This window comes from Meles meles, chromosome 1, assembly GCF_922984935.1.
Source record: "Meles meles chromosome 1, mMelMel3.1 paternal haplotype, whole genome shotgun sequence".
NCBI classification, from domain to species: domain Eukaryota; kingdom Metazoa; phylum Chordata; class Mammalia; order Carnivora; family Mustelidae; genus Meles; species Meles meles.
In genome coordinates this window covers 144,355,583-144,369,845 of record NC_060066.1, presented here as the reverse complement: position 1 = coordinate 144,369,845, position 14,263 = coordinate 144,355,583, and the positions used below count along the sequence as shown (strand labels likewise).

Sequence of the window (14,263 nt, the reverse complement as noted above, 5' to 3'; positions counted from 1 at the left end):
AACAATAGGGTCTCCTGGTCTGTATGAGCTGGCTTTAGCATACCACGAGGCTACTAGACATGACCAAAAAAAGCGAGGTAATTTTCATGTTATCTAAAATGCATTAGTTATTTGTTGTTGATTAATTCTTTAATAATTTCTTCCACAAGAATCTGAAATTGTCTACAATTTCCTTTGAAGATCTTTTTTTGGGTTTCCAAAGATAAGTTACAAGTTGTAATAATACCTTGTTGAGAAGTTTTAACTATGAGAGCCTTTAAAGACAAAGATGGAATCTTATTCTTTGTGTTGCCAGCTCCTAATGTAGTTCCAGCCATAGAATGGAGTCATCAATAAATGTTTATTGAAATGAATGAAGGCATGAACAAGTAGTGATAATAAAGTCAACAATACAGGGCAAAATTGGAGCAAGGAGTTCTGACTGAAGATTTCCTAGGCTTGGAAAAGGAAGTAGATTTTTCTATAGCTTTTGACATTATTATTATTTTATTTATTCTTCAAGCAGGTGTATGGTCATAACATAAGTGAATGAAAGTGATTTCGACAAGGAATTTATATTGATTTCCAAACATAAAATTAGAAAAATATCAGTTATGAGGTATTGGGGGGAAAAAAAAAAGACAGCCACCCAAAAAGTAAAAGGAAAAGAGAAGAAAGGCAAAAGAAGGTCAATGAAGATGAAAACATGGAAAGATCATCATAAGGACATTAGAATTTAAGTAGTTCAGGTTCCTTTATTTTACAGCTGAGAATCACAAACTTGTAAACTATTTAATCTTTCTGAGCCTTAGTGTCTTTGTTGGTGGAGTATGACACTGACATGACAGGATTGTCGTAAGGGTTTAAGGGGTCAAATGTCACTTACCCAACACAGTGCCTGGCACAGAGTAAGATATTTGGTGGCTCGGAGTATCATTTGCCAGATTAGTAGAGGGGTAGAGACTAGAACCCAGGTCCCTGATTCCAAGTCTACCATTCTTTCCACTACCTGCCCAGTCTTTCTCAGGTTGAGTTTATGGATAGGAGAGATGGGAGAGTTGATTCAGTGAAGGAAGGAATTGGAGTGCAACAACTTCACTTTTCCTATCTCCTTTGTACATGCCTCCTGGTCCTCATCTGTCTTCTATGATAATCCAAATAAAAATCCTGGGCCATATCCAGGGGAATGAAGATGACCATACAGATATTTTGGAAGTAAGACTATCATGCTGATCTTTATGAGAGGAACATGCATTCCCTAGGAATGGAAGACTCTTTCCTGCCTGTGGTTTGAGAATAATAATGGTGAATGCTACTGTGATGAACTCGTGAAACACCCTTAATGAGTAGGGATATTTTATAAAAGGCCAGTGAAACAATAAGCAGCTAGAGAGATTAATAGACTGCACATTTTAGCTGTTGCCTCTATGATGGACCAAATATATAAGGGGCAGGTGTATTAGTTCTTTGTCGATGAGAAATAAGTCCTTGGTAATAATACCAAACTGGGTTAACCAGAAAAAGAAAGAAATGCACTTTTGATTTCTTCAGGATGTTATAGGTAGAACTAAGCTATAGGTTTCATAAATGCTTATTATAATTCCAGTGTCATACCAAACTAACTTTCATTCATGTTATTATACTTGAAAGGAGTTTTAAAAAATATTCAGTGGATGTTTAAACATCCATTGAAGGGAGGTTCTTTGTGCCAAATCATCAAAAATAGCAAGCTTTGTGGCAAAATTCCTCTTCTAATGATGTGATTTTCAGAAAACTTTTAGGTAACTTGTTACTAATTACAAACATTGCAGCTATTTGGGGGATTTTCTAATGTTTGTATAGGCATAAAAACATATGTTGCACATTTTTTGTTTTAGAGAGCATGAACTGGGAGGGGCTGGGAGGCAGGGAGGGGCAGAGGGAGAGGGAGAGAGAGAATCTCACCTAGATTCCTTGATATCACAACCTGAGCCCAAACCAAGAGTCAGCTACTCTACTGACTGAGCCACCGAGGCATGCCCTCCCACAACAATTTTAAAAGGAAATTAAAAAAGCATAATCAGTAGAATAAGCCATGACATGCCAATCATAAAATAACACAACCAAAATATCAAGATTCTCTTAGAATTATTTTTTATTTTTTAAAAAGATTTATTTATTTATTTATTTATTTATTTATTTAACAGAGAGAGAGAGAGAGAGAGAGAGATCACAAGTAGGCAGAGAGGGAAGCAGAGAGGAGGAAGCAGGCTCCCTGCTGAGCAGAGGGCCCAATGTGGGGCTTGATCCCAGGACTCTGAGATCATGACTTGAGCTAAAGGCAGAGGCTTTAATCCACTAAGCCACTCAGGCGTCCCTCTCAGAATTGTTTTTTAAAAACAACAAAAAAAATTTCTTTCTTATATATGGTAGAGAAGGATATCTTACTTCTATTCATAAAAATCATAATTATTTAAAGTGACATTTAAAAAAATCATGCTCACTGATACTGGGCAAGTATAGGCATATATTCTATAATTCAATACATACCTTTGCTACAGAAACAGGAGATAAACATGTCTGACCACCAGCACTGAAATTGCAGAAAACCTCAATGGCATCTGAAGGGCATCCGAGATTTGGATCAATCCAGTATTTTCCTATTAATTTATTATAAAACATAAAAATATTTAAATTACATACTAAAACATATTTGAAACATCATTACAAATTATTGTACTTTAAACATATATTTTTATGTTTTATATTTTTATTTTACAGTTTTAACTGTAAAAAAAACTTAGAAGATTATAAAGATATTTACATTCAGTCCACGAATGAAAGCAGCAAACGTTATGTAAAATTGATACCAAAAATAGTGTATTTTTTGTATACCTATCATTTTAAGGGCATTTCAACAAAAAATGATATAATGGTTGAATTTATTGCTTCTTTCCACAGATGAGCTCATCATCTTAAAGGGAACTGTCTAAAGTTACATAGTTAATAGAAAAGTTGCAGTTGATATGGTATATTTGTACACTTCTGTTCTATGTCATTATAGAGTTTAAAAATAAATATACAGAAACAACATCAATCTCCCTGAGGTAAAATAATATCTTCACGATAATTGAAATAAAAATAATAAAACATCCTTTCTTTCCACAGAAAGAAAATGTACAATTAAATGGTTATCACTTTTGGGCTTTTTTCCTCAGATTTCTAAGCGAGAAAAACTGAACTCCCTACAGCCTGCCAACCTTTGTCTTCACTGAATGCCCAGCAGAATCAAATGGAGTCTTAAAGTCAGGCTACAGGACATACTCAGGCTGAAAAAGTGTTGATCTAGTATCTTAATTCTGGAATAACAGGCCCAGAATATTGAAGTAGCACCTTATTCTAAAAGCAAAGACTAAGAATTTTTTAATGAGATAGCCCTGCATTTTTTGCATTAAAAAGGCATCCTTACCCTATTAGAAAGATTCTTCTACCTCATGCTGGGCTTCCTCTCTGGCCCATTATTCTAGACTTCCAAAACGTCCTCAACTCTTCTTTCCTCTAATATTCTACTAATCCTTCAGAATGAATACTTGAGTTGGTGGCTCCAAAAGTAGGGATCGTCCTCTCCTGCAGTGTTTTCAAATTTTGGTGGCATTAGAACCATCTGTTAAAACACAGATAGCTGGGCCCCATCCCCAGAGTTGCTGGTTCATTAAGTTGGGGCTTGAGAATCTGTATTTCAACAGATTCTCATTCTGGTCCAGGGACACTTGAAGAACCACTGATCTCTTGTGATATGGAAGAAAGGGGAAAAAGAAATCCGATCCTTGGGTCCCTTTTTGTCCCCTTCCCTTAGAATTTTGGACATTTTGTAAAGTGCCAGATTTTTTACCAGGATCTAATGCAGGCTTCCAATATTATCTAGTGGGTGTAAAAACATTATCTTCACTACTACCTCTTCTCTTCCAAGAAACAGTTTCCCCTTCTATTATAATAAATAAATGTATTTTATTAATAAAATAAGCTAATAAATTCCTTATAAAAAGTTTTCCATCAAGCATACTCCCATTGTTTTATAGGGTAGAATTCTTTGAATTCAAGCATTATGTTATACAATGGTGACCTGGTAGGGACTTTGTAATTGTTTTCAGGATATGCCGAGCTATTAATAAAGCACTATGCCATAATATATCTTTTGCAGGCCTAAATGTTCTAACCCTAAACTAGGTCTTCCATGAGGACAGTGCTTCCCTTGCAGTCCTTTCAAGCTCTGCCACAGCCTTTATTAGCATTGTACTTGTAGTACAGAGGGTGTCTTTCTTGCTCTTCATTGCCACCTCCATTCTCTATTTTTTCCGTAAAACAACTCTGTGGTAAAATTAGTGTCATTACATTACGTCATCCATTACCCCCCTTCCCATTGCAGTCATCCACTTTCTTTCTTTTTTTTTTTAAGATTTTTATTTATTTATTTGACAGAGAGAGAGTGAGATCACAAGTAGGCAGAGAGGCAGGCAGAGGGAGAGGGGGAAGCAGGCTCCCTGCTGAGCAGAGAGCCTGATGTGGGGCTTGATCCCAGGACCCTGAGACCATGGCCTGAGCCGAAGGCAGAGGCTTAAGCCACTGAGCCACCCATGTGCCCCAAGTCATCCACTTTCTTTGAAGATCTTAGCATTGGATGCCTATGACTTTCAGAAAATCTATGTATTAGCCAATTCTTGATAGCCATAAATTCTCATAGCTAGCACTTCCCATACCCCGGCCTCTCAGTTCCCTGAACTCTTCTGCCAAAGTTCTCGTATCCTTCCCCTGCTCTCCTCACTGCCCCATTCACTTCCCAGGCCATATCCTAGCCTTATCTATCATCTACAACTAGAGTTATGTCATAATCTCACCCCTTCTCTTTTAAGCTCATTCACTCTGGTGTCCTGAGTCTATCTAATAGACTCTTCCTTCCCATCAGGACCTAATATCCATTGATACTACCAATTTTTTCATCATCCCTCATCATATGTGGATCATATGTTCAATTCCCTTCCTACCCAAGTAAAAACCCCGAGTCCTTTACTATAATTACTTGCTTGAAGACTCCCTAATATCCCTGCCCTGCCTCACTTCAATGAGCTTGTCTTATAAAGTCCTAAACTTACAGAAGTCCAATTTTGTGCCTATTCTGTGTCTGAATTTATACAGCTAAATGTGGCTGAAGAAAAACACAACTATGTTGACTGGACTCATTTTAAATTCAAATGTTTGTAAGGCTTCCAGAAAATGACACTATGTTTCCCTCTGTCACTCTCCCAGTTGATTATTTAAAACCTTTTCTTCTTCCCTCAGCTTTATTATACCTATTCCTTCATTTTATTCTTGACCAATAACCTTTCAATTTCACTGAGACAACCAAAGCAATCTGAAAGGAACTTCTATAACTTCCCACTATTACATCTATTTACCTATTTGTACTTGCGCCCATATATTCTGCCTTCCTTGTTATTATTGTGAATACACTGTGCTCCTATTTGGGGCTTACCTTGTCTATTATACCTTCAGTTTCAAATTCTTCCTCTCTTATTTTTCTTTTAAGTCTAATTCTGTTTGCTGTTTCTGTTAGTTCTCATTTGTGGTGTTTTATCAACCAGTATGCCTCATTACCATTGATTGTGTGCTGGGCACTATTATTGAGAAATGATTTGTAGAAGTAATTTGAACCCTAGGATGATGGTATATTTTACAGAAGACTTTTGTTTCTGTCAGAATGGGGTGGGGGTTCTATCCATCTGGAACCACCTTAGTCCAAGTTCAAAGCTTTAGATTCTGAGCTATCTTCATGATGTGAAGCTAGGCTACAATCTATATGAATGTCTCTTTTCTTCCAGTTTATGTTTGCTCTTAGAATGGAGCTCCTTGAAAGCCTAAATCCCCACACTCGGTGGACCACAGATGCTAATATTTGACTCTTAGCCCCATAAAGTCACCAAAAGCAGTATTTAGTTTGTGAACACACGTAGGGCAAGAGTAGCTCTAAGCATGTTCATCTCTCCACTGTCTTCTTCGAAATGTTGGCTTGAAATGTTCTCAGTATTCTCTTACCTATTTGATGCTTGTAACTTAAAGAACAATTTAGCCAGGCAATTTGAATTTCTTGCTTCATCACTGGAAGTGGACACTCTCTGGCTCTACAATTTTCTTTTAAAATCTAATAAAGTTTTAACCACTATCATTCTTCTTCTTCTTCTTCTTCTTTTTTTAAGATTTCATTTATTTATTTGGCAGACAGATCATAAGTAGGCAGAGAGGCAGGCGGGTTGGCGGCGGGGGGCGGGGGGAAAGCAGGCTCCCTGCTGAACAGAGAGCCCAATGCGGGACTCAATCCCAGGACTTGGGATCGTGACCTGAGCTGAAGACAGAGGCTCTAACTCACTAAGCCACCCAGGCGCCCCCATTACCATTCTCCTAAACTGCTCTTGTGAAGGTCATCATAAAACTTCATGCTACTAAATCCAGTAGCTTCTCTAAGTCTTAACTTTATCCAACAAGGACCCCATCGAACTCTTCCTCCTCAGGAAAATATTTTCTTCATTCCACATGCATCTAGTTTTATTCCTATCAAGTATAGCTTCTTCTTAGCGTTCTTTGCTAGTTCCTCCTCATTTCCCTGATCTCTAAACATTGAAGAACCCTAAGACATGATGTTTAGACTTCTTCACTTTTCTTTCTCCACCTACTCTTTAGGGAGTCTTAAGCAGTCATAAGGCATTGGATGCTATTTATATGCAAGTGAATTCATAATTCTTACCCCTAGCCAGGATCTCTCTCTTTAACAGCCTCCCATCTCCTGGACATTCTTACTTGATATTTAACAGATATCTCAAATGAATTGTATCTGAAACTGAACTCCTGATCTTTTCTCTGAAACTTGCTTCTCCATCTCTATACAGGAACTCACACTTCCATCTGTTAGTCAAATCCTTGTTAGAGTCATCCTCTATCAATCTATTTCTCTCTTAACCTATATCCAATTATCATCAAAAACTGCTGGCTCTTTGCAGTATAGACATTTTAACAATGTTTATTCTTTCCATTCATGAGCATGGAATGGTCTTCCATCTTTTTGTGTCTTCTTTGATTTCTTTCATGAGTGTTCCGTAGTTCCTCGAGTACAGATCCTTCAACTCTTTGGTTAGGTTTATTCCCAGGTATCATATGGTTCTTGGTGCTATAGTAAATGGAATCGATTCTCTAACTTCCCTTTCTGTGTTTTTGTTGTTAGTGGGTAAGAAAGCAACTGATTTCTGTACATTGACTTTGTATCCTGCCACATTACTGCATTGCTGTATGAGTTCTAATAGTTTGGGGGTAGAGTCTTTTGGGTTTTCCATATAAAGCATCATGTCATTTGTGAAGAGAGAGAGTTTAACTTCTTCATTGCCAATTTGGATACATTTTATTTCTCTTTGTTGTCTGATTGCTTTTGCTAGGACTTCTAATACTATGTTGAAAAAGAGTGGTGAGAGTGGGCATCCTTGTCGTGTTCCTGATCTCAACGGGAAGGCTGTGAACTTTTTCCCATTGAGGATATTTGCTGTGGGTTTTTCATAGATAGATTTTATGAAGTTCAAGAATGTTCCCTCTCTCCCTATACTTTGAAGCATTTTAATCAGGAATGGATGCTGGATTTTGTCAAATGCTTTTTCTGCATCAGTTGAGAGGACCATGTGGTTCTTCTCTCTTCTCTTACTGATTTGTTCTATCACATTGATTTGCGAATGTTGAACCATCCTTGCAACCCAGGGATGAATCCCACCTGGTCATGGAGGATAATCTTTTTAATGTGCTGTTGGATCCTATTTGCTAGGATCTTGTTGAGAAACTCAGCATCCATATTCATCAGGGATATTGTTCTGAAATTCTCATTTTTGGTGGGGTCTTTGTCTGGTATGGGAATCAGGGTAATGCTGGCTTCATAAAAAGAGTCTGGAAGTTTTCCTTCTGCTTCAGTTTTTTGAAACAGCTACAGGAGAATAGGTACTTTAAAATATAGCCAAAGACTTGCTCATTTCTTATCACTTCCTCTGCTACCAACTCTAGTTCGACCCATCATCATCTCTTAAAAAATCTTAATCTTAAAAAAAAAATCATCTGGATTTTTTCAATGGCCTTCTCAGTGGCTTCTTTTACTCTTGTCTCTATTATTATTTGTAATATATTAGCCAGAGTAATATTTTAAAAATCTAAGTCGAATCATATCATTTCTTTGCCTGAAAAACTTCTAATGGCTTCCCACCTTATTAAGAACAAAAGCTGGAGTCTTCTGTGTAGTTCAGAAGATTCTATATAATCTGTGTTTGGGGTATCTTTCTGGCTTCATTTTCTACCACTTTCCCCTTTGCACTCTCTTCTAGTCACACTGGCCTTCTTGCGACTCCTAGAACACACTAAAGACACTCACTCCCAAGGCATTTGCTGGTGATTTTTTTGCCCTGAAAGCTCTTTCCCTAGATTTCCTGTTGCTTGTCCTCTTACCTCCTTTTGACATTTCTCAAATGCCATGTTCTCAGACATGCCTTATCTAACTGCTATATTTAAAATTACCCTCACTCTACTCTCTATTGTATCCCCCTTCGCTGCTGTTTTGTGTTTTTCTATAACATTTACTGTCTCCTAGTGATCAAAATACTTTGGGGCATTAAAACCTTTCTGATACCTTGCAATCCATACCACTAGCTATTTTTCTTACAAGGAAGGCAGACCTTGAATTAGATTTCAGTCATTTGTATGTCTTAAAATGTCTTTTTTCCTTTCAATTCTATAGAATTGCATATAGAATTATGCCTTCAAATATGGGAAAGAATCAAACTCAGAATTACTATAGCCACTGTAACTATAAATATTAGTTTAGTTTTTGTGGTAATCTAGAGCAAGAAATATCTATAGAAGTTAAGCATTTTATTAATATAAATATTTTCTTTGCACTTCTAGTAGAAGTATGTGTTCTTGGGCAAGAATGTATGAGAGTGTGTGTGTGTTATGTGGCATATATGTATGTAAGTTAAAAAAATACGGACTACTATTCACCCTACAGAAGGATATAACATCATTTTTTTTTTTTTTCCAAATCAGCATATATGTTACTCTGTTGGGAATAGAATTTTTAGCGAAAAATGGTAACTACTAATATTGAATGTGCAGCTGACCTCAGACCCAATAGAAATTAAAATTAAATGATATATTGTAGCAGACGGGGTTCCCTTACTTATCATTAGATAATTATAGCTGTTCTACTTGCTTTAAAACTTTTCCTTGATGCTTCTACTCTAAATTCATTTTTGCACCTCTGCTTAATGAATTTTGGGCTATCTGTGTAGAGGCAAAAAAAATTCCAAGAATACCAAACCATCTTCCTACTCAGTGACTCTGCAATGATGCATTTAATTTCCATTTTGTGGAAAAACCATAAATTCAGGAGGCGTGGTGGCAGGGGTTCTACCATATTTTTTTTCATGTTACCACTTCTGGTAGACCTGACGTGTACTCCTGTTAACCCCAAAGGTCAGTCCTTCCTATTTTAATTTTTAACATGAGTATGATAGGTTCCAAGCACAAAGGGTAAGCAAGTGATATAGTTATTGTGGAGTAGGAAACATTGGGGATCAATAAGGCTGTGTAGAAGACATTGTTAATGAGCCCTCAGAAAAGGATACTCTGACTTCAGAATTATGTCCCTCTAAGAGTATTTGTTTTCTGAAAACACTAAAATGTCTTCTACAAGGGTTTTATCAAAATGATTATGATTCTAAATGAATACACTCTAAATCTCAAACGCACTGAAATGATGAAATCGGACATCAGAGTTTGAAAAAACAAACAAACAAGAACTTACCATCTGATACTTTGTGTTCACAGTTAAGCAAATCTTTACAGATTCGTGCTGGGTTATCTTGTGTGCCAAGAGGGTTCTTGATGCTGTACAGTAAATTGCTAAGGTAGTTCAGGGTTTTGAATATCTCTGCACTGTAGTCAATTAAAGTCACTTCGGTATTCTGGTAGCTCTGCCAAGTCATCAGAGGAATGAATCAGCAAAAAAGCATAGGGAAGCCATCACCAGTATGTAACCCTTACAATCAACATGGACCAAGGCAGAAGAAAAATGTATCCTTGTTGTATGTAATGAGTTGGAAGAGGCGTGTAATGAAGAGTTTATATGTAAATACAGGCCTATGTGTATATTTTATTAGTCTTGACCCAAAATAAGAGATTAAATTCACTCTAATGGTCTAGTTTGCAAGCTAACATAAAACTAAACAATTACTATGCCTGGTGTGGTATAATGTTTTAAAGAAAATTATACATTGAATAGAGTTTAAATGAGAAAAATGAGTAACAATGATAGATTCTATTTTAAGAGGTGGCTAGGTTTCATTTAACTATTTTCTCCTACAGTATCTAATTCCTTATTAAAAAATTCCTTAAATGTATTACATTTTTGTTTTAAATGGTTTCCTTAAAAAACATCCCATGCATATATTTCTGTTTATTAAAAAATGCCTACTTTGTTCAATCTGTTTTAAGTACAATCTTTGAGATAAAGCCCACATTTTGGACTCAGAAAAAACTTTCTGTTTAATTTGTATATTGAGAGTGCCAATGTAAATAAAGCCAGATATATTACCTCCATCTGTAGAGCAGTATGTGATTCAATCAAGGCTTGAATAGCAGCATTGATATCCATTTGTTTCTGTGTAAAACAAAACCATTTGAGATTAGCAGTAACATCAACACTGAGTACTCTACAGTAAGGGCTGTAAATTCTGAAAGCAGTGCTGTTAAAGTATACTAGACTTATTATCTGAAGGTGGTTTGTAACTCTTATGGTTAGACAGATCTTGCAAATTTTGCCCGGATAGCTGAAAGGACAATATGCTGCCTTCATCCAAATCTCAAAAGTCTCCTAATTAAAACAGGACCAAAGTCTAGAGCCCTCAAATGAAAAACTATTTGTCACTGCTACATAAAAACACACACAAAAGTTATTCAAATGGCAGAAGAATGAAATATGACCCCCTCAGTTAATAAATCGTAAAGTGAAGAATAAATAACTGTAGTAATTTATAACAGTTACATTCTTGGAAGGAAAATATAATAAAATACTACTGTCCTGAGGTAGTCACCACATTCGTTTAATCTGATACTTTTGTGGTCTTAAAAACAATTTCTGAAGTTGGAAAATGCACCATTAGTCCCAAAAGAAATAATACAGCATGAATCCAATCTCCTCCTGTATTTAATAAAAGATATTTTTAGAGAAAGCCTCACCATAACCATTAGTAAAAGTCTTTTTTGCATTTTACTTTTTAAAAAGCTTGGAAACTAAGAAGCATGAGTTGGGATAAAGTTCTGTGAAATGGCATCTGTGTCAACAAATCAAGCAGTCTAATTTCTTTCAGAATAATTGTGTTGCTAAGATATCTTTTTACTTGGAGAGTCATACGATAAAAACTGTTTTCAACAGATCTCTCCTAACTCATGGCTTGTAATTTGAAAAACTATTTAAAATGATGGGACAATCAGTAAAATGTACTCTTCCTTGCCTCAACATGTGGTTTTCATATTGGAAAATAATTGAATCATTCTGTATATATATACTGCCAAACACTGTGATACATATTGAGGACAAAACAGTAAGATCAAAAGAAAACTGCCCTTGTGAAGCTGGAGTTTAAGGGAGACAAAGGCACTAATCAAATCCTAAAACTACATAATTATAAATTGTGATATGTGCTAATGAAAGAAAAAATGTGCTTGGACTCATTAAAGAGACTAGGGGGTTTTAGTGAAATCTGGAGAAGAGTTTTGGAAGGAATAGGTCAGGGAAGTTTTCTCTGAGATAGTGACGTTTGATCTGTGATCTGAAGACTAAATAAGAATTGTGAAGAGAGTAGGTGCGAGAGCTTTCCAGGCAGAGTAATAGCCTTGCACAAAAGCTATCAAATAGAGAAGCGTGGTCTATTCACAAAATAGAAAGGACCAGCCTTTCTGGTTCTGTGCAGAATAATTCTGACCATCACGCCTGCATGGATAAGCAGATTTCAGGCATGGGTCACATAAAAATATTGACACTAAACATGGGCAACTGAATTAAATACTGAATAGTATCCACCTTCATATTTTCCAGTTGGTTTGTGATTAGGGCTTTGATCTTAGAAAAACTAGCATAAGCAATTCTCAAACTCTTCAGTTCAAGACGTTTCTGCCTTTTTAAATATTATTAAGGGCCTTACAGAACTTTTATTCAGATGAGTTATAACTTTTGGTCTTTATCACAGTAGAAATTCAAACACAAATTTTATTTTATTTTTAAAGATTTTATGTATTTATTTGACAGAGAGAGAGAGAGATCACAAGTAGACAGAGAGGCAGGCAGAGAGAGAGAGAAAGGAGAAAGTAGGCTCCCCACTGAGGGGAGAGCCTGATGCGGGGCTCAATCCCAGGACCCTGGGATCATGACCTGAGCTGAAGGCAGAGGCTTTAACCCACTGAGCCACCCAGGTGCCCCAAAACACAGATTTTAAAACTATTTGTGTTCACTGCTTTAAAATAACCCATATGTTAATGTAAATATTTTAATGAAAAATAACTGTATTTTCCAAAAACAAAAAAGTGTGAGAAGAATGGCACTGTTTTACACATTTGTACATATCTTTAATGTCTGGATTGATAGAAGATAGCTAAACTGTTGTATTTCTTTCAATATTCAGTCTGTTATGATATGTTATTTTAGTTGAAATGTGTGAAGAAAATCTGGCCTTAAAGAGATACACAGTTGGAAATAGAATTCTTTTGTTTTATTTTTTGAAAAGATTTTATTTTTTTTTTATTTGAGAGAGAGCATGTCCTGGCAAATAGGGGGAGGCAAATAGGAGGGGCAGAAGACGAGGGAGAGAAACTAGCAGATACCCAAGATGGCACATTCCACCACCCTGAAAAGAAATAGGATTCTTTTAGTAGCTTTTTCAGATAATTGTGGATATTCTCTTTCATAGCAAAACTTGATAAATGATAGTTTCTTAAGGGTTAGTTGAAATGTGAAATGTGAAATCAAATCTATGAACTTTTAGTGCTTTTTATATTAAAATCTATTGGTCTATCTTAAACTGTGGAAGAATCTTCTATGCATCCATGATTTTGTTAACAACATGCATTGCTTATCTAAAAAATATTGATTTGTGGAGTTATGCAGCTCTTCTAAATATGGGCACATTTCATTATTAATACCACACAATTATATTTGTTAACATCATCACCAATCTCATGAGAAAAATATAAGTACTGGACAGCTATCGAACAGAGTTGTAGATACAAGTTTTCCCCAATTTTTATTTTTGCTTGAAAGTTTAAGACTTATCATTGGGATCAACTTCTGTCAGTAGTTTTGTTGAAATGACAGGCTCACTTAATTCATGTTTAAGGAAATATCTGCCAAATACTCATGTGTGTATAACACTGTTAGTCTGTCACAAAAATATGGTGTTCTATGAAAAGAGCAGCTAGTTCAGTTTTTAACTGAAACAATTGCACAAATGCTTTTATTTGAGGCAAACACTATACTTCAGTATGCAGCAGAAGTATTCTTTTATATGTTCTTCTATTTCATCACACAGATTATTTAAAACCTATATACTCAACACTGAAGTATTTAGGAGACAGAAAAAACAGTGAAGTAATGACCTCCCAGAATTTTCTCTCCTATCAAAGCAATGAGAAAATTGGAAAAAATGTAAGGATGAAGTTTTTCAGGATTATGGAAATTAACAAAATGCTTGCGGCAATGTGAGGAGAATTTATTTAAGAAAAATAGCTGAATCTTGGGAAGGGCAGTGAGTTTCATGTAACTTAATTTGCCCTACTCCAATTTCTTCCTTTCTTTCTTCCCTTTTTCCCCATATCCTTTTCCAGTTCTGTAGTAGCTAAAAAACAACAGCACATAATTACAGGAAAAACAAGAAGTCACAGCCACAGAAGGAACAGAATGGAGTCAGAGTTGCTTCAGAGTCATTTCCAGTGAATTATCATTATCTGACTTGTCTGGTGGTTCCCTGGAAGACACTACTTGCAAAACTGTCTTTATTTTATCTGACTCACAGCTCATCCAATACAAAACACCTTTTCCCTGGGAGCATTTTTCAAAAACATTTAGAGGGAATTAACTTTGTGGCTGTCTGGAGCATTGGAAAACAGCTGGGCAAACAGTAAGCTAACAAAAAGCTTACAAGAAAAAGGTAGGGAATAAGATGTCCACAGAGACTCT

At 36.0% G+C, this 14,263-nt stretch overlaps 1 protein-coding gene across 1 annotated transcript in view; it reads right to left on the bottom strand.

The window, feature by feature from the left end:
- Positions 1-14,263, bottom strand: part of COL24A1 (collagen type XXIV alpha 1 chain) — a 395,306-nt gene that overhangs the window by 5,008 nt on the left and 376,035 nt on the right. The window contains exons 57-59 of the mRNA XM_045980771.1: positions 10,628-10,693; positions 9,839-10,007; positions 2,509-2,618 (exon numbers count right to left, since the gene is read on the bottom strand). Of these exons, the coding sequence (XP_045836727.1) occupies positions 2,509-2,618; positions 9,839-10,007; positions 10,628-10,693 (345 nt within the window). The remainder of the gene's footprint in view (positions 1-2,508; positions 2,619-9,838; positions 10,008-10,627; positions 10,694-14,263) is intronic.